We start from the raw sequence: 19,435 nt of genomic DNA, 5'->3' as shown, positions 1-19,435 counted from the left end.
GGATCCCTCGCTAAGCGAATTTTGCAGCTGATTGGGTTGCATCGCAATGTAAAAGAAGGATGTGTCCAAAAGTTTGGGTGACCAAACCGTCATTTGCTCTTGTCCATATCCTATCTATCGACAGTCTACCTTGCCCTCACTAGGTTCCCTTGGGTTTTCATGTTCAGGGAGGCAACTAAAGCTTCGCTTCAAATCCTATTTAACCTTCCCCTGACCATGGGGTGGACTATCATCTTCTTTTCCTCTGCCTTATCTTTTTCTTCGCCTCAGCTTCGTGTTGCTTTGGTTCACGTATCTGCTTTGGAGCTTTGCCTCCTTTTTCAATGAATCATTTATTGACCAAAAATAAATAAATTTGTGTGTTGTGACAATGCTTTTAGTTTAGAATTTTATCACAAATAGCTTTGAAAATTAAAAATCGATCAATGTAGTCTTTAAAATTAGATGTCGCATATCAATGTGGTTCTTTTATCAGAAATTAGGTAACCAATAATATAATACAAAAGACCATATTTCGGCCATAAACAAAAAGTAGGCCTATTAAGATCAACTATAATGGTTGGGGTTAAAAACTAAATTTTTAATCCGGAAACAACTTTTATGTTCCAATGGTTATGGTTTAAAATTTTAGCCCAAAATTATTAAATAATGGGGTAAATAACAAAAAACTATCTCAACTATTTGGGTCAAGACAGTATCATACCTTATCTTTTAAAATTGACAATTTCATACCTCATCTTTAGAATTTGGTCCAATGTTATACCTCTGTTAGCTTGGCCGTGAATTTCTCAATTAAATGCTGACCTAGCTTGATACGAAGCCCACCCAATGTTTTCCCACCAAATGGCATCCAGCTGAGATTCCCAATATACGTGGCTTTCTCACAGGACGATATTCCTTTAAAATTAAAAAAATAATTTAAATAAAAATTTTAAAAGTTTAAAAAGGTAAGGGAACATTGTGAAGTGTGCCTTTCAAATTGGTTCCACCCCCCCCCCCTCCGCCGGGCCCCGATACACCCAAATCCTATTGATCTAATTGCATTCCCAATTCTAGGAAAACAAGAACCCTAACCCTAGTTCTCGCGGCTCCAAATCTCAAACAATGAGATTAGAAATTCAGCGAAAAACCCAAATCATCTTGTCGACTCACTTCCTTGACTTTGTTGGTGTTGAGTGGGGGTTTCATTGGCTTCGGGTGGTACATGCGTGACAATCCCGACGAAACGACGCCTACCTATTGTAAGTTTTTTTTTGTGCTTTTGATCATTCCAAATGCATACTGAACTTATTATTTGGAATGGGTTGAATGTGGGTTTTGTTTATTCTTGTTTGAAAAGGTGGATTCATGCTTTGTGAATTCAAAATGGTTCCTGGGGTGTTGGGATGGGTTGAATGTGGGTTTTGTTTATTCTTGTAGCATTGTTTATTCTTGTTTGAAAAGGTAGATTTATGCTTTGTTAATTTGAAATGGTTCCTGAGGTGTTGGAATGGGTTGAATGTGGGTTTTGTTTATTCTTGTTTGAAAGGGTGGTTTATGCTTTCTTAATTAGAAATGGTTACTGAGTTGTTGGATAATGGGTTTGTTACTTTCTTGCTTTGTTTATTCTTGTGAAGATAAGGTGGTTTGTTGTGGTTTGTTGCAATTTCATATAGTTGCACATAGAATGTTGTGCATTGGTTTTTGTTGTTGGCTTTTAAAATGCAATTAGTTGCATATGGAATGTTGTTAGGTTAAAATGCAATTGCTTTTGTTTGTTATTGGCTTTTAATTAGGATTTGTTTTTGTAAATTTCAGTATATCTAGAACTATTCTCTATTGAATTGCATCACGGTGGGGAGATAAGTTATGACCTCTACGTTTGGGGGAAAAGCGACGTATATAGATAATTGTGGTAAAGACCTCATGTCACTGCCAGTGATAGATGATATGGTGGAAGCAGTTGGATACAATGAACGGTTCATAAGCTACTATTACAAGATTCCCAACATGGACCTTTCCAATGGTTTGAAGCCGATTCAAAGTGATTTCGATGTTCAGTCCATGTGCAATTTTGTTCCAAAAGATAAACTGATTGAGATGTACATTGAATAATTGACGACAGAAGAAGCCGTAACCCAAGAGCAACATTTTCTGAAGTCCATGGAAGTCAATGGTCCAAGTAGATAGGTTATTGAGGAGATAAGTAGTTCAGAGGGGGATGTTGGGCCAATAGCAGTTAAACTGACCTCATGAAATATTATGCAGTTTCGGTAACATTTTTTAAAGAAACTTTAGCAGTTTATCACAATTTACTTTTGTGAACATTTTAACTTAAAAATATTTAGATTCCAATAAAAGTTGAAAATTCACTAAATCGACCTCATGAAATATTATTTATAGAGTTTTAAGAAGAATTTTGATTTAAATAAAATTTTTAATTATTTCAGCTGTTGGATTTAATTTTGAGCTAGTAGATTGTTTTTATTTAAAGGTTAGATTTGATCAAATTCGATCGCAGCATTTGGATTTAATGTATTTAAAATTTTAAAAATAAAAACTAAGGTGGGTCAACCTTTTAACCTTAACTTGAATTTTGGGCAAAATTTGCCCAAATTTTAGGTTTTAACCCAAAATTTATTTTCGCCCCAACCATTAAAGAATGATTAAGTTAATTTAAAACCTAAATTTATGTTAACTCAAGGATTGAAGATGATGGTAACAAACAATTTTTACTTAAAACTATAGGCATGCGAGTTCGGCCTTTGATGATAAGTCCATGACCGAAGCCCAATGATCAAACCGATATATCCACGAAGGCACGATCAATATATAGGGGTGGACACTTGAAACTGAAAACCGCAACCGAAACACGAACCAAATCGAACCGAACGGTTTGGTTTTGCGGTTTCAAAACGGTTTCGGTTTGAAACTGAACCGAATAGGGGAAAAACGGTTTGGTTTCGACCCTCCGCAACCTAACGGAAACCGCATACCTTTATTAAATGTTAAATTCTAATTGGTTATTTTCATTGAGTCCATACATTTAGTATGGACTCAACCACATCATAACATGGCCACATAGCATAACCCTTTATTTTCTTTCTTCTAGTCCATGGACTAAGACTTTATGTTCTCTTTCTCAAGTTTATTCATTTGTTTCCTGCACTGCAGCAGCTGCACTCTTCCAGTTCCAGACACTCTCTTTCTCTCTCTCCCCTTCAGCCTCTTTTCTTCTTCATTCCAGGCTTTCCAGCTCCTAGCTTCTAAATTTCAGAGTGCTAATATGGTAAGAAATATGATTTATAACTTGTTTTAGTTAAATTTACTTATAGATTTGAGGTTAATTTTAGGGTTAGGTTTAGGGTTGTGTTTTGAATCAAAAGGGGATTTGGTTTTTCGTTGGTTAGTCTTTGATTTTTCTTCATTCAAGAACATTAGAATGTCAATTGAAAGCATATATGATATTTGCATATTGTAGGGAGGTACTAGTTAACGTTTTGAATGATTCAAAATTTCGTAGAAAATTCTGTATTTTTACCTAGAGTCTTTAACCTTGGTCCTAAAAGGCTAAAACTGCATCCTGATTATCCCAGGGTGACATGGAAGACTGAAAATGTTGTTGAACGAATGGGTTTTAATGCTTTTTTTTTTTTTTTTTTTTTTTCTGTTCTATAGCTTTGTCTTCTTTGTTCCTTTTTGGTTGATATGGACTCTTAATTGATAGGAAATGATCTACCTTAGGTCCTTTCACAGCTAGATAATCACCTTCGCACATCACTAGAAGTGGTGAGACATCCTTCCTTGTGGATACATCTACCCATACGATAAAAAAAAATTAAAAAGTTATCAAACCATACGACATAGGCCAAGTAGGATAAGTGATTCATAAGAAATTTTAAAAAGAAAACAAGCATTTATGACTAATTCAAAGTATCCAACATCTGAATCAAAAGTTGTTGGGGTATATGGTTTGACGATGTCTTCATTAAGGTTGTCTTTTCCTCTGTATGAAAAACCAATGAGTTACAAACTTACAAGAAACTATCATGATAGCAAAAGTCAAGCATACAAGAATTATAGAAGTATCAAACATGTTGAAACTAAGCATGACTTGTTTAACAGAAAAAAAAAATGGATTTGGATCATAAAAACGAACCAAACCTGTAACTTATATGCTGTCCAATAGGGAGTCCCAACACTGCTGATGGAGTTGGAAGAGCAAATTTAAATTTATTGACTTACAGATTAATTTGCAGTACTTGATCGTCTCCAACTTATTGAATATGCTACATCTAAGAATATGCAAACGTTGTTAATTGTTGTTGTTGCTTACTTTTCTTTTATGTTTCAGTCAAGATTTGAAGAATCTAGCAAACATAGTTGGGTTGCTCTCTTTTTGACAGGTGACTCCCCTGAGAAGCCGGAGGATGAGGCAATAGAAATTGATCCAGAAAATGAAGAAAATGTTGAAGGTGACCCAAAAAATGATGGAAATGAATCTGAAGGTGAAGATGATGCACAAGTAAGTAACTCTAATTCAAGAAAGCGTAGTTGGGTTTGGGAGCATTTTACAACATATTATGTGACGAAAAAAGTGAAAACAATCAATGATAAGGGGGAGGAAGTTTGGGTGGATAAAAAACTTAGGAGAGCTAAGTCTAATTATTGCCCGAAAAAGAGCGATGATGGTGACTATGCAGCTGAACCGAGAGTAAATGGCACCTCAACTATGAAACACCACATTGAAAAATATTGTAGATTTTATCAGGAGAACAAATGTAAAAAGAAAAAAGTGTTGGTTGGGGATAAGAGTAAAGATAACAATGTAGTCGTTGTTGGCTTTTCACAAGCTAATGTATTAAAAACATGTGTCAAGAAGGTAGTCATAGATGAGATGCCATTTAGTACCGTTGATAAGATGGGTTTTCGGCTTTTTTGTGCTGTTGGTATTCTACTATTTAATGTGCCTTCTAGAAGAACACTTGTTAGAACTTTTCTCAATGTGTATGAAAAATGGAAGACTTCTTTGAAGAAAAACTTAAGTGGGTGCAGAATTTGTCTCACCACCGACACTTGGACAAGCACACAAAATAACAATTATATGATTCTTACCGCACACTTCATTGATGATGAATGGAATATGCATAAGAGGATCATAAACTTTTGTATTATTCCTAACTATGGAACCACAATTGCAAAGTTAATTGAAAATTGTTTGTTGGAATGGGGGATAGACAGAGTTATGACAATCATAGTGGACAATGCTTACACAAATAAAGTTGCTTTGGATCAACTTATGGCAAAAATGAATAGGTGGGAAAATTCACAAGCTATTTTAGGTGGCAAGTATTTAAATGTACGATGCATCGCTCACATAACCAACATAATTGTGAGTCATGGGATGAAGAGGCTAAATAATGGTCTTTTAGCTATACGAAATTGTGTGAGGTTTGTGAGGAACTCTCCACAAAGATTGGAGTTTTTTAGGCAAGCCGTGAATTTGGTGAACTTGACGTGCAAAGCAACGGTTTGCCTTGATTGTCCTACTCGATGGAATTCTATATTCGTTATGTTGGATGTAGTTTTGAAGTTTAAGAAGGCCTTTGCCGCTATGGTGGAGAAAGTCCCTTTGTGGCTTATTTTAAGGAAGTTGAAGATGAAAAAGATGAAGATGGGTGATTATTTCTTGCCCAATTAAAGGGAGGAAAATGGTTGGACCACCTACGGAAGAAGATTGGTTTAAGGCTTAAGCTTTTGTCAAGTTTTTATGGGTGTTCTATGATGTGACCTTGAGGGTAAATGCTTCTACACATCCCACGGTTCATACCGGCCTCCATGATGTCATAAAAATAAAGACCGCTATAAATAATTTGGAGTCCCGAGCCAACATGCAAGTCGGTTTACCTTCGGAGCAATTATTGAAGGCCATGGCTTCCAACATGAGATCAAAATATTTTAAAAAGAAACCTTCCAATTTTGGGGTACAATTGAAAGCTAATGAAGTAAAAGATTTATTGCATGCCCTTTATGATACATATGCCCCAAATGTTGAAGGTGGAAAACACATGAAGAAAGGCCCTTCACAAGCACAATATTCTTCTACTTCATCTGATGTGGTGTCAATGGAAGATGATCTTGTTTATGAATGGATGCATTTTGTTGAAGATAGTGATGAGAAAGTGGTGAGAGATAAGGTGGACTCTTATTTGTTGGATCCTTTGGTGCAAATTACAAAAGAGGAGTTCACAAAATATTTTAACATTCTCTTATGGTGGAAGATGAATGGGTCTAAGTATCCTATCTTAGCCGCCATTGCAAAAGATATTCTTGCTATTCAAGTCTCTACTGTGGCCTCCGAGAGTGCTTTTAGCACCGGGGGTCGAATAATTTCAGATTTTAGGAGTTCTTTAACTCCTAAATCGGTAAAGGCCTTGATATGCATGCAAAATTGGTTGAGGGACGAAAGCATTATTACTTTGGAGGATGATGCACCTTTAATTGAGCATATTGAGTTCTATGAAAGTATTGAATCGGGTAAGTATATCATTTCAAGTTAAAGGTCTTTCTTAGTTTTCTTTTTCAATATATTTTGTTCTTTTGTAGGTTTTTTAAATTTTCTAACAACTAATGTGATTTATATTGTTTATATTTTGTATTATGTAGAGTTCGCCAAATCAACCTCAACTCTCGCCTCTCTTACTCTTAATCCACAATCACAACAAGCTCCAAGTCAATCAAAAAGTTCTAGTTCACAAGGATCAATGGCTTCCCATCCATTATTTTCAAATTTACAACGTGCAAGGTCTTCCCAAGTTTCGGCTTCTCAAGCCCGTTCACAAGTTCAAAGACCTCCTAAACCTTCGGCTAGTAAGTGTGCAAAAGGAAAGGGAAAGGCAAAAGTTTGAAACTTGAATGATGCAAAGTAAGTGTCCTAAACCTTATGACATTTTGATTTTTAATGTTGAACTTTATTTCAAGTTAAATTTTAGGGTAAAGTACAAAAAACTACGTCAACTATTGGTTTCACGACACTTTCATACCTCATCTTTTTAAAATGACAATGTCATACCTCATCTTATGAATTTGTGTCAATGTCATACCTCCATCAGTTTTTCTGTTAATTTCTCAGTTAAATGCTAACGTGGCTTGATTCGGGACCCAATTTCTATTAAAAAAAGTTAATAAAATATTATTAAAAACTAAAAAAAAATCATTTAATATTTTTAAAATATTAAAATAATAAAGATAAGTAAAAAAAAAAAAAAAAACCAAACAAAACTTCCCCCCTGCGCGTCATCTCGCTTCTTCCCCATCTTCATCTCCCATCATCTTCTTCCTACCTGCTACAACCTAGAAAAAAGAAAAAAACAAAACTTTGTCCTTCCCCCCCTCCCACCCCCGGCGCGCACCCTCTCTCCTCCCCCATCTTCATCTTTTTTTCTCTTCTTCCCCTTATCTGCTACAACCCAAAAAAAAAAAAAAAAAAACAAACAAACAAACAAAACTTCTCCCCCCCCCCCCAGCACACCCTCTCTCTTCTGCCCCCATCTTCATCTCCTTTCCTCTTCTTCCTACCTGCTGCAACCCAGGAAAAAGAAAGAAAAAAAAAATACACAAAACTTTGTCCCTTCCCCCCACCCCCCCCCCCCCCCCCCCACGCCCTTTCTCTTCTCCCCCATCTTCATCTTCTTTCCTCTTCTTCTCCCTATCTACTGCAACCTAGAAAAAAAAAAAAAAAAAAAAAAAAAAAAAAAAACCAATTGTCTTCCCCCACACCCAATCTCGCACTCACCCTCATCCCTCTTCTACACACCCCACTACTTAAATCCACACCCATTCCCCCCATTTTCTCCACGCCAAGGTTCTCCACTCGCGGAATCGGCTTGGCGAACGGGATATGAGTTTTTTTTTTTCTTCTTCTCCTTCTTCTTCTTCTTCTTTTGGGGGGGGGGGGGTTGGGGGTTGATGGGTTTTCAAATTTTTTTTTTTTTGGTTGAAGATTAAGTAGGGAAGAAGATGAAGATGGGGAGAGAGAGAAGGGGGGAGGGTGGGGTGGAAAGGACAAAAGGTTTTGTTTTTTTGTTTTTTAACTTTTCTTTATTATTTTAATATTTAAAAATATTAAATGATTTTTTTATAGTTTTTTTAATATTTTATTAATTTTTTAATAGAAAATAGGGTCTGGATCAAGCCACGTCAGCATTTAACTGACAAATTAATAGCAGGCTAATGGAAGGTATAACATTGGCACAAATTCGTAAGATGAGGTATGACATTGTCAATTTTAAAAGATGAGATATGAAAGTGTTGTGACACCAATAGTTAAGGTAGTTTTTTGTACTTTACCCTAAATTTTAATATTGTCATCATCGAGTTGAATTATTTTATTGTGGTATGAATTATTTTTTTAGTGCTGAAAACTTTCCTCCGTCTCCTTAATTGGTTATGTTTAAGAAAATTCTAACCACAATCATTAATGATGCCAAACTGTTTTAGTTTAGCTTATGAAGTAGTGTTTGGCTATTCATACTTTCCTGTGACAGTAACAAAGAGAGCATATAACGTAGTTTTCAGCACTATATGGTGTGTTCCCAGTCTCTGCTCTGCTCTGTTTTTACTATTTATTGGTGAAACACCTGGATTGTGTATTGGATATAAGCAATGTTATGATAGCATTGAAATTATTGGTTATTTATTTTCTGGTCTCTACACATACATAAGTTCTTCAAACGAATATGCAATATAGTCCTTTTTTCTAATTTTGGTATCTACTGATTGTCATATTTCTTTTCCTTTCTTTTATGTTTTTGCAGTTTAATGCTGATAAAAGTCCTTTCCAACGAACATTTGTTAATCAGGTATATGCTCGGATTTGATTAGAACTACAGTTGCATTACATTTGTTAAGACTCGATTGTGCATGGCATGCCCCTTTTACTTGTTATTTACCAGAAGATAGCAAGGTATGGATAATGGATATTACACTAGAATAGTATTCTGTTGTCATCAACTAGGTAACATGAATTTGTGATGGTATCAGACCCTAAACTTAATGCCAATCGTGAATTTGTGATGCAGCGAGGCAAGGAAGTCATTAAACAGACCGCATGTTGGGCAAGTCCTTGATAATCTCATCAACAATTGCAGTCTGACTTTTTGTGAGAAGGCTTTGGCTTAGTAAGCCAAAAAGTGCTCTTCAAACTGCACTTGTATTGGTTGTGATCACCCAGAATTGCAGTTACTGGGACTTTCTTTATGTTACACTTTCTGTGTGTTTGCAACTTTACTAAAACACATCTACCACCTTTTGTTATTCAAAAAAATTTCACATAGTTTGATTGGTAGGTTCTACCAAAACCAGAGTTATTAGAATCTTTTTTATGTTTGGGTTTGCGGTACTGGCATCGGAATTGATGTGCTCTTAGTTGCCTCAAGTTGAATTATTTTGTTGTGGTTATTGTGGATGTGAATTTTGTTGTCATCAACTAGGTAACCGTAATAGTTTTTTCAAACAATCAAACCAAACCAAAACCGTTTGAAACCAAACCAAACCGAATCAAATAATTTGGTTTCATTTCGGTTTTAGCCTCAAAATCGCACCGAACCAAACCGTAAAAACTTGCGATTTTGATTTTGATTTCACTCAAAACCGCACCAAACCAAATCGCGTCCATCCCTACCAATATTAAGACTCGCTCTTCCACCGCCACGAGGAGTACGTCAGCTAACAAGCCTTTATGCGATATGATATCGTACGAACGGTGGAATGCAGAGACGGGTGACATCACAACACAAATTGCAAATAGTGCACCAACCAAAATACCCATCTACCATCAACCGTTGTGTGATAAGATCGAGGAAGCTTCCCCAATACTATAAACAAAAGCAAAGGCCTCCAACCTCATGATCTTTGTTAACTTCAATCTCAACATTAAAAAAAAAAAAAAAAAAAAAAGGTAATTCTTCAGTCAACCTAACTCTTCAAATAAACTCTTCACGTGAACCCAAAAGCTTTCTTCAAAGTCAATTCCCAAGATCACATAGATCCCCAATGCTTACTGCTATGCTACCTTGTAGTACGATCCTAGTTGATTTTCTCTCAACTAAGTTTCCTTGCTGAGGATGAATGTTTCCTACTTATACTAGTACCCTCTAGTCGATATGATTCTTGATTTTTAAGTGGTTATAGATTTCAAGAGAAAATTTACAATTTTCGATTCTTTACGTTTAAGTAAACACGAGGAAAATTTAAAGAAGTGAAGTGATTCCCTTACTCATATTTTACTAAATGCAGGAAACTTAAGAATCAAAATGATTTCAATTCATATTCTTTGTAAATAAACATGTCTTGAAAGTTAACCAGACTTTATCAACCCAAAAATTCATTTTATGCCATTTTAATTTTGGAGTAGGATTCTCTCCCCTCCTATCCCTATCCCTTCCCTCTCTTCCTCTCACATAATTTTTTTTTTGTCTTATTGTCTTTATAAAAAAATAATAATATAAGATGTTAACGTAGTTAAACCGTAACCATTCAAATAGGAGATGAGGAAAGGGAGAGAGTTCTTTAATTTTATAGTGAAGACCCATGGTTTCATAACGAGAGAAAGTAACAAAACAAAACATGGGCCTCTTCACCAGTACATTGGGCTTAGTTTTTTGTTCGCTTAGGGGCTTCGGGAATGGGCTTGATTGCATTCAGAGTTCCAAATTCAATTTTTTGCAGAGTTGTTACCTTCCTCGATAGCATGATTGAACATTAACAAGCACTTAGTTCTGCAATGTATTTCTTATTCGGTTGGTGAGGTAGTTGATAACATGATTTATCATTAATCGTAACTCGAAACTGCTGGAGCCTTATGAGATCCTGAAATCAGTGATTGCATATCAATAACTCTCTTTATCTGTACTATTTATTAAGCCAACACTGCTTATCTACCAAAATCCTTGTAAAATACCATTTTAACCCTTTATAATTGAGCTAAACAAAGTAGTTACTAAATCATGAGTATTTATGTTAAACCAGAACAAAACTAATTTCTGTTTTATTCATAAAAAAGAACAATTGCTTGAAAACTATATATATATATCCTCAAAGCTTTCTTCCACCACCACCACTCTCTCAACTATTCACACACGTAGTGTGCAGCAATGCTAGTTAATCTTAAGACTCTTTCTCATGTGCGAATCTCAGTCTACCACTTATTTTTGCGTATCTCATACACTGTTTTAAAAATTGTCTAGTGTGGCCTTGATGCTAGATTGCTGGTCAATACCTCGATGAATTCCTAGACGTTTGAAAATTAAGAAATGACATCTACACCTACTTAGGTACCACCTAGTCTGTGTAGGCGCTCACCTAGTCCGCCTATACCAGCCTAGGTACTCACTTAGGTTGCGATTTTCACTTAAACAGAAAATATATAACTTTCATTTTGCGTTTTATTTTTTTTAAATAAATTGTAAGAGCCTTGTTGAATATTAGGATGAACAATCATTATATTCTGGTTCCCAATGTTTTCAATATGTTCTAATACTTTCAAATCTATATGTCATTGTATTTTTCAATTTATGTATTCCAATACAATTATGTATTTTTTTTAAGTATAAACAAACATTTATTTATACGATATATAATAAGTTTACATAAATCTGTCTAGTCCGCCTAGCCGCCTAGGGTCTAGGTCCTAGTCCGCTAGCTGACTGGCGCCTAGTGTCTTTTAAAACCTTAATCTCATATAGTAATTACCAATTTTCACACTCCTACTTCTCATTCCCTTTTTCTACCCATTTTTGTTTTTGTTTACTTTTTATAATAAAAATACAGGGTTCTTTTTTAATACAAGCGATTTTACTACTTTAATTTACACTAGGGGGAGGGTTAGAACCCAAGGCACATTGAGTTGAAGAGAAAAACCCTAACTATTAGGCTATTCACCACTTGAGAAGGCGATATAGGACATAAAGCGTCCACTTTCAAATCTGAAGGGGAAATGTCCTACATTCTCAGGGAGCTCACCATCCATTTATCTATTTATTCTTCGTTAATCTATTCAACCATCAAGCCTAGATTTGAGAGAGGAGGGTACGAGGAGAAAATGGTAGTGTGCGAAAGTTCGCAACTACTGTCAAAAGATTCAAAACATAGAATGGAACTTTATGGGACTTTCTTTTCTATGTTTAATCTTGGTTCATTAAAGGATTTAACATGCATGTAAGGTTCTTGTAGCTCTTGTTTGCGGTTCACTTTCCTTCAAGGCAACCAGTCAATTATAAGGTTAAACATAGCAAGCTAAGTGGCAGGCCATAGCCCATTTTTGTCCTCTCTCTATCTTTCCCTCATGATGTCTTCCCACAACCCATGTGTCTTCTATATAACAATCAGTATACGTGAAATTTAGAAGAGAATGATTTTGACCACTAGCACGAATCTGTTTAGTCGAAATGCTCCCAATGCCCAACTGACCGCCCAAATAAGGCAATAAAATGCACCATTTTTCAAACTCTCTCTAGAAAAGATTTGAGCTGAATTTTTTTATAGTACTATTTCTTATGTGCACCATATCTCTCTCTCTCTCTCTCTCTCTCTCTCTCTCTCTCTCTCTCTCTCTCTCTCTCTCTCTCTCTCTCTCTCTCTCTCTCTCTCTCTATATATATATATATGTATGTATGCCCTTTATGCAAAGGAATTTTCATTTTTTTCAAAAAAATAGGGACTAAGTGTGAGGACCACTCCACATTGAACTTCAATGATCTGAACCATCTATTTTGTAAGTCTCGATTCATAGATTTGTTGACATGAGTCAACCATTTAGTTTAAGAATGTAATCCTGTAATTTATTCCTTGTATAATTAGGATTCTTATTTCCTGTTATGTGGGATATTGTACAACTATATATTTATCTCATAGAGAGAAGAATAAACATACAATTCAAATCCTAAACACTTTTATCTTGGTACCAGAGCAGATTCCGAACGTGACTCTCTTTCTCCTTGCCGCCGCTGCATCTGAAAACCAAAAGAAACAATTTTTCCAGCCACGTTTCTAAAACCCAAAAGAAATTATTTTTTTCTTCCAGCAATTGTCTCGAAGCAAGAGACATTGTTGCTTATCTCACTGAAAGAAGAAAGGTTTACTAAACAACAAAACTTAGGAAAACCAAAGCTAGTGTCTTGAAGCAAGATACGCTAGACTCTAAGTGCCAACAGTCTCTTCCATGGCTGATTATCAAGCGCAAACCCAAGTCGGCCAATTGGAAGAACATGCTGTCATACACGCTGGACCATACGCTGACCCACAAGCGGGGCCAGTTTTTCTGACATCAGGAACACCAGTGTAGGAATTATGGGTATGTCGTGCCCGTCAGCAGGCAACCATGTTTTGGGCAGTACAACTACAAGTGATCCGAATCCAGACGGTTTGGACCAGGAGTTGTCCTTTGTAAATTTAATTAATTCTCAAGAACAATCTGATGATCCAAGTAAAATTGGCATTGCATTCACGGCATCCAGTAAACGAGATTCTAGTTGGATAATTGATTATGGGGCTACGGATCATATGACATATGATGAATCCCTGTTTCATCACTTAACTGTGCCACCTAAGGAAAATGTTATCACAGCAAACGGTGAAATTGCTCTAGTTACAGGAGCATGTTCCATCACATTTACTCCCTCTCTATCTCTGCATAACACTCTTCTTGTTCCTTCATTGTCGAATCATTTACTTTATGTTGGTGAAGTTATGGAACAATTAGATTGTGTTGTACTCATGTTTCCCACTTTTTGCCTACAACAAGATATTCAGACACGGGCGATCATTGGGTGTGGTACTAAGAGGAGAGGGTTATATTATGTGGATGATGTGGTACTAGGCCGAGTCAACCAAGTGAGCAGTGGTCACAACAACAAGGTTAAGAGAATTTGGTTATGGCATCGTCGACTAGGGCATGCATCTTTTCGTTATTTAAGAAAATTACTTCCGTCTTTATTTAATGGCGTTTCAGACTCTAATCTTCAGTGTTAGGATTGCATTCTTGCAAAAAGTCATCGTAGTTCTTACCACTTGAGTCTCAATAAAAGATCAGTGCCTTTTGAGTTAATTCACTCCGATGTATGGGGCCTCTCACCAATAGCGATGTGCCACGGTATTCGTTGGGCAAATTTTCCAACAATTTTATCGAATGATTGAAAATCAATTTTCTCTTCCTATCAAAGTCCTAAGATCCGGTAATGGTGGAGAATATCTTAATTTTGAACTATCACAATTTTTTGCAGAGCACGACATACTTCACGAGACTACTTGTCCTTAAACTCCTCAACAAAATGGTGTGGCAGAACATAAGAACAGACATATCTTGGAAACTACACGGGCTCTTCTAATTGAAGCTCATGCTCCTCATGCCTATTGGGCGGATGTAGTTACGTATTCCGTTTATCTTCTTAATCGAATGCCCTCTCGAATTCAGAACTTCCGAACTCCCATGGAAGCCTTGACGAATTATGTCACTCTACCATCTTCTCTCTGAAACTGGAATGTTGGCTTGTAAACCAGTTGAAACTCTCATTGTGCAAAATCATCACCTGGCGATATACCAGGATCAAGTTCCTACCAATAAAGAAAGATATCAGAGATTGGTAGGACGGTTGATTTATCTATCACTTACACGTCCGGATATTGTGTATGCAGTTAGTGTTGTAAGTCAATTCATGCATGTTCCTAGTGAGGATCACATGGCAGCAGTGATGCGTATACTGAGTTATCTGAAAGGTGCACCGGGTAGAGGACTGATCTTCAGGAAGCATGGACATATGGAGGTAAAGGGGTATACTGATGCTGATTAGGATGGAAACATTATTGATCGTCGCTCCACATCAAGCTACTTCACATTTATAGCAGGAAATCTGGTAACTTGGAGAAGCAAGAAGCAAAATGTAGTGGCTAGATCCACAGCCGAGGCAGAGTACAGAGGAATGACACATGGAATTTGTGAATTGTTATGGCTCAAGATTCTTCTCATTGAGATTGGGTTCAAGCCTCAGGGATCTATGTTATTATCATGCGACAATCAAATTGCAAGAGAAATAGCCAATAATCCCGTTCAGCATGACCGTACAAAGCATGTGGAGGTAGATAGACACTTCATCAAAGAGAAGTTAAATGTCAAATTGATTGATATTCCATACGTGAGGTCTGAAGAACAATTAGAAGATGTGTTAACTCATGCGGTTTCAGCAAGGGTGTTTCAAGACTCACTTGACAAGTTCGGCTTAGGAGATATCTATGCACCAACTTGAGGGGGAGTGTTGGCGTGAGTCAACCATTTAGTTTAGGAATGTAATCCTATAATTTATTCCTTGTATAATTGGGATTCTTATTTCTTGTTATGTGGGATATTGTACAACTATATATTTACGTCCTAGAGAGAAGAATAAACATACAATTCAAACCCTAAACACTTTTATCTAGATCATCCTTGCAAAAATTCAATTCAATCTGAAACCATTTGCCTATTTAATTATCAAAATAAAATTTTATTGTTTCTTATATAACAAAGTATTCGTTAATTTTTTTTAACCCAATTAGGTGTCTTAAATATTTCCGATTTGGCTAATATTTTACAAGGATGATCTAAGAGGTGCAACTTAAAAAATAGACGGTTCACATCGTTAAAGTTCGATGTGGTATGAACCCCACAATTAATCCCCATTTTTATATATAAAAAAAAAATAGAGATCTCTTCTCTTAAAAGCTTCCTATATATATAGAAATAAAGAAAATGAACTCGGGGCATTTTCTAACTTTGAAGACACTGAATGAAGAGCTAGTTCGTAATAAGGTCGATTATATATTGCCAGGTAAGTAGGATTCCTCACATGAAGTTGTTTTGGTATGAGTTTATGTCCAGACAGATGTCGTTTTGGACTTATAGTCAAACAATGTTTAAGGTTGGGTGGTTTTATTAACACTCCAAATTTTATTGAGCCAACACTCCCAATCAATATTTTCTGTTAAGAAACTGTCTTCAAACACTGATGTAAGTAACCCAAACCACTTACACACACCCTCTCCAATCTCCACATAACACCCCGGATCTTCCACCCCGAAGAACAAAACCTCGTATAGTTCTATGAATAAAAAAAACAAAAAACAAAGCACAACCTCTTCTTCACGACAAACAATTTCAGTGATTACCTTCTGAAAACTTACGTTCGATTTGTAGTTACTGACCTTTTAAACCAATTTCGACACTGACATGCAGAAACACCATTTTGGTACAGCTCTACAGTAAAGCTGTACAAAATGATCTTCTCGTTTTCAGTTGTTCGTCTACTGAAAATTGTCTCATCATCGTATTATATGACCAACATTATGAACATCACTAAGATTGATGGACAACGAAAAAAACAAATATATATATAAATGAATCTAAACCTCACGTGGAGCCTTCAAACAGTTGATTTTATGTTTCACTCGTCAAAATTAACTTTTAGGCTTTTTAGTTAAAATGGTCCTTGAGATTTGTATAACACATCACTTTGGTCCCTGAGATTTGAAATTAATAGAAATGGTCGCTGAGATTGTCCACTATCAATCATTTTGGTCTTTCCATGCAAAATTATGTTAGGTAAGGATCAAAATGATAAATATACCCTCAATTTAATAAACAATAGGCCAAAATGATTTGGCCAAAATTGAGGGTATTTTGGTAATTTTATTCTTATTTAATGGAGGTTTTTGACAAAATGACCAAAATGATTGATGGTGGACAATCTCAAGGACCAATTGTATTGATTTCAAATCTTAGGGACCAAAGTAAAGAGTTATACAAATCTCAGGGACCATTTTGACTAAAAAGCCTAACTTTTATTTATGTTTATACATGTGCAATTATTTGTGTCCTTAATGGTTTATTCTGGAACCTAAAATAATTCCAAAATCCTGGTCCTGGAGGCAACATGTAGACTTTTACTCAAGAAAGACAAAATTGCCCTCATTAAATGGATAGGCTTCTCAAATACTCTCACACACAGCTCAGCACCCGCAATTTTGTCTTTCTTGAGTAAAAGTCTACATGTCGCCTCCAGGATTTTTTGAATTATTTTAGGTTCCAAGATAAACCACTAAAGACACAAATAATTGCACATGTATATACATAAATAAAAGTTAGGCTTTTTAGTCAAAATGGTCCTTGAGATTTGTATAACTCTTTACTTTGGTCCCTGAGATTTGAAATCAATACAATTGGTTATTGAGATTGTCTACCATCAATCATTTTGGTCCAAATAAGAATAAAATTACCAAATCTCATATTTAATATCTTAAGAATATTCTTTCCATACACCTTGGCGAATAGGATGCAGCCATGTGTAGGGCAAACCCCTAACACCATGGCCGGCTCTCTCCTATAAGTACATTTTCGTCAAGACGATGGAAATTCGCTGCCACAATTATTGTTTACTTTGATCTATGATGGAGAGTGAGAATAGGTTTGAGAGGTTGAAGAAAATAACTTTTGGAGTGTAAGATTATCTCAAGTTAGACATGCTGGGTGTGTTCAGAATACTATATTATATTTTAGAAAGCTCTTAGAGCCTAAATATTAGGTTATTGATATGTCATTTAATATTAAAAATTTAAAGGGATGTCATCAAATTGTGGGGGGCTAATAAAGCATAATTAAATAGAAATTTACCAAATGGCTTGAGACACCAAACTTGACTTCTGACTTTTTAATGTTAAAGATTAGCATAATGTCATGATAGAAGATATATATATATATATATATTAAAGGAAGTACGATATTCCATAGATGAGAAAGAAATCGTACAAAATCCGAGGATAGGGTGTTAATAGTGGGCCTTGATAAAAACTTTGACGGGGCTTTCAACCCGGTTTAAGGGAAAAAGAGCATCCCGCACCTCTAAATTAAATAGTTATACTATTCTCAAAAAGCAAATTAGAAATTACATCAGGAGGTTCTTCAAACCATGAAACCTGAGTATCCACTGTTAAGCCCAATCTCGCGAGCCGATGTGCAATCTTATTCGTCTCACGTGGACCGAACATAGCCTTCCAATTCAACATTTGACTGGCATCATGCAGAACATTACCAAACATACCATTGCCTAGCGCTGTCTTGTCACTCTGCAACGCATTGATAACCATCATTGTATCCCCCTGCACTTCCAGTTGCGTCACTCCCAGATTACGAGCAAATAGAATTGCTGCCCGAGCAGCCATTATTTCAGCCAAAACTGCCGAGCTAACTCCTCTGAAATGCAAAGCTGTAGCTGCTACAAATTCCCCATTCTCATCTCGCACCACGACACCAACACCCCCTCGTTCACCTACTTCGTCCCACGCACCATCGAAATTACATTGAACCCATCCCACACCAGGTTTCTCCCATTTTTGAGGGGTTATCCGTCTGCTGCCCTGTTTCGAACCATGCCATTTCCTAAATTCCTGTAGCCACGCTTACACCAATAAAAAAAACCTAGTAGTTTTAGAAAGATAATTAATAGTAATCTTTAACCATATTGCTTTAGACATGATTAGCATAATGTCATGATAGAAAGACATAAATCTGAACACCAATAAAAAGAATGTAAATCCCTGATCCAAACTCATCAATATGATGCATTGGTTTCACGTTTTACCGATAATGTTTGTCAAACAAATTGAAGCTTCGGTCCCAAAATCTAAACATGTCACACATGACGCAATTTTGAGAAAGATATTAATTGAAAATAATCATTTTGTTTAGTCCTCTTTTCCTATTAATGTAGCGAAGGGTGGGGTTTTGATTGGGTTTCCCAAAGTTAAATCAGGGAAAGGGTATGGGAAAGTGGGAGATAAAAGGAACATTTACCAAAAAGCAAAGGAGAGATTGGTGTTCAACCCACTGAAGAATGAAAAGGAGCCAAAACATGTAAGTGCACTCAAATTATCTCAACTCGATCCGCACCCTTTTATAAAAGGCTGATCTTTTTTACATGACTTATTATACAAGGGTAACAAGAGGATAGCAATCCCATGGAGTGCAGGACCCTTCGCCTTTGGATTTGTGAGTGGACGCTAAGCGTCGTACATTATCCTACTCAGAGACTAATACACATCCTTTACTTTATTAAATCCTAAAGAAAAAAAGAAAAAAAAAAAGATTTGTAGAGATCTTTGAACGGGGATGCAATCTTATAATTGGAGGGCTGCATTCCAATACTCCTTTTAATGAACCTTTTGCTTTTTTGCCCTTTACATTTAATTTTTGTATAAACATGTAGCCCCAAAAGATAGATAAAACTCTTGAATGAGGGGTGGCTTAAGGCTTAAACATGTACGAACGAGAGGTACCGTGGACATAATCCTAGGTCTGAGCAAATGAGTGCTGATATCTCCACCCAGTGCTTTATTTTTGCACTTACTTTTTAATAAAAATGTTATTAACAAA

General features: G+C 36.1%; 2 protein-coding genes across 2 annotated transcripts; one reads left to right on the top strand and one right to left on the bottom strand.

Moving 5' to 3' along the window:
• The first annotated feature begins 5,603 nt into the window (after positions 1-5,603).
• On the top strand, positions 5,604-9,443 carry LOC148692456 (uncharacterized). Its single transcript, XM_088681962.1, has 4 exons — positions 5,604-6,516; positions 6,646-6,904; positions 8,796-8,840; positions 9,060-9,443. Exons 1-2 carry the CDS (start codon positions 5,871-5,873, stop codon positions 6,885-6,887), a joined length of 888 nt encoding a protein of 295 aa, XP_088538088.1. The 5' UTR covers positions 5,604-5,870; the 3' UTR covers positions 6,888-6,904; positions 8,796-8,840; positions 9,060-9,443.
• Positions 9,444-17,910: 8,467 nt separating this feature from the next.
• LOC137744505 (uncharacterized) lies at positions 17,911-18,628 on the bottom strand. Its single transcript, XM_088680948.1, has 2 exons — positions 18,566-18,628; positions 17,911-18,450 (listed from the first exon to the last, which is right to left on the bottom strand). The coding sequence occupies exons 1-2, from the start codon at positions 18,626-18,628 to the stop codon at positions 17,911-17,913; spliced, it is 603 nt and encodes a 200-aa protein (XP_088537074.1).
• Between the last annotated feature and the right edge of the window lie 807 nt (positions 18,629-19,435).

Source organism: Pyrus communis, chromosome 12, assembly GCF_041283825.1.
Source record: "Pyrus communis isolate YQ-2024b chromosome 12, ASM4128382v1, whole genome shotgun sequence".
In the NCBI taxonomy this organism is placed as follows: domain Eukaryota; kingdom Viridiplantae; phylum Streptophyta; class Magnoliopsida; order Rosales; family Rosaceae; genus Pyrus; species Pyrus communis.
Note: the sequence above shows the minus strand (reverse complement) of the source record. Positions and strands in the feature narration are given on the sequence as shown.

Bases quoted from the DNA above. Each gene is read 5' to 3' on its own strand.
- LOC148692456 (XM_088681962.1), top strand. From the start codon at position 5,871: ATGCAAGTCGGTTTACCTTCGGAGCAATTATTGAAGGCCATGGCTTCC. The intron at 6,517-6,645 runs GTAAGTATATCA...TGTATTATGTAG, and splicing joins CTATGAAAGTATTGAATCGG to AGTTCGCCAAATCAACCTCA.
- LOC137744505 (XM_088680948.1), bottom strand. From the start codon at position 18,628: ATGCATCATATTGATGAGTTTGGATCAGGGATTTACATTCTTTTTATT. The intron at 18,451-18,565 runs GTCTTTCTATCA...GCGTGGCTACAG, and splicing joins TTATTGGTGTTCAGATTTAT to GAATTTAGGAAATGGCATGG.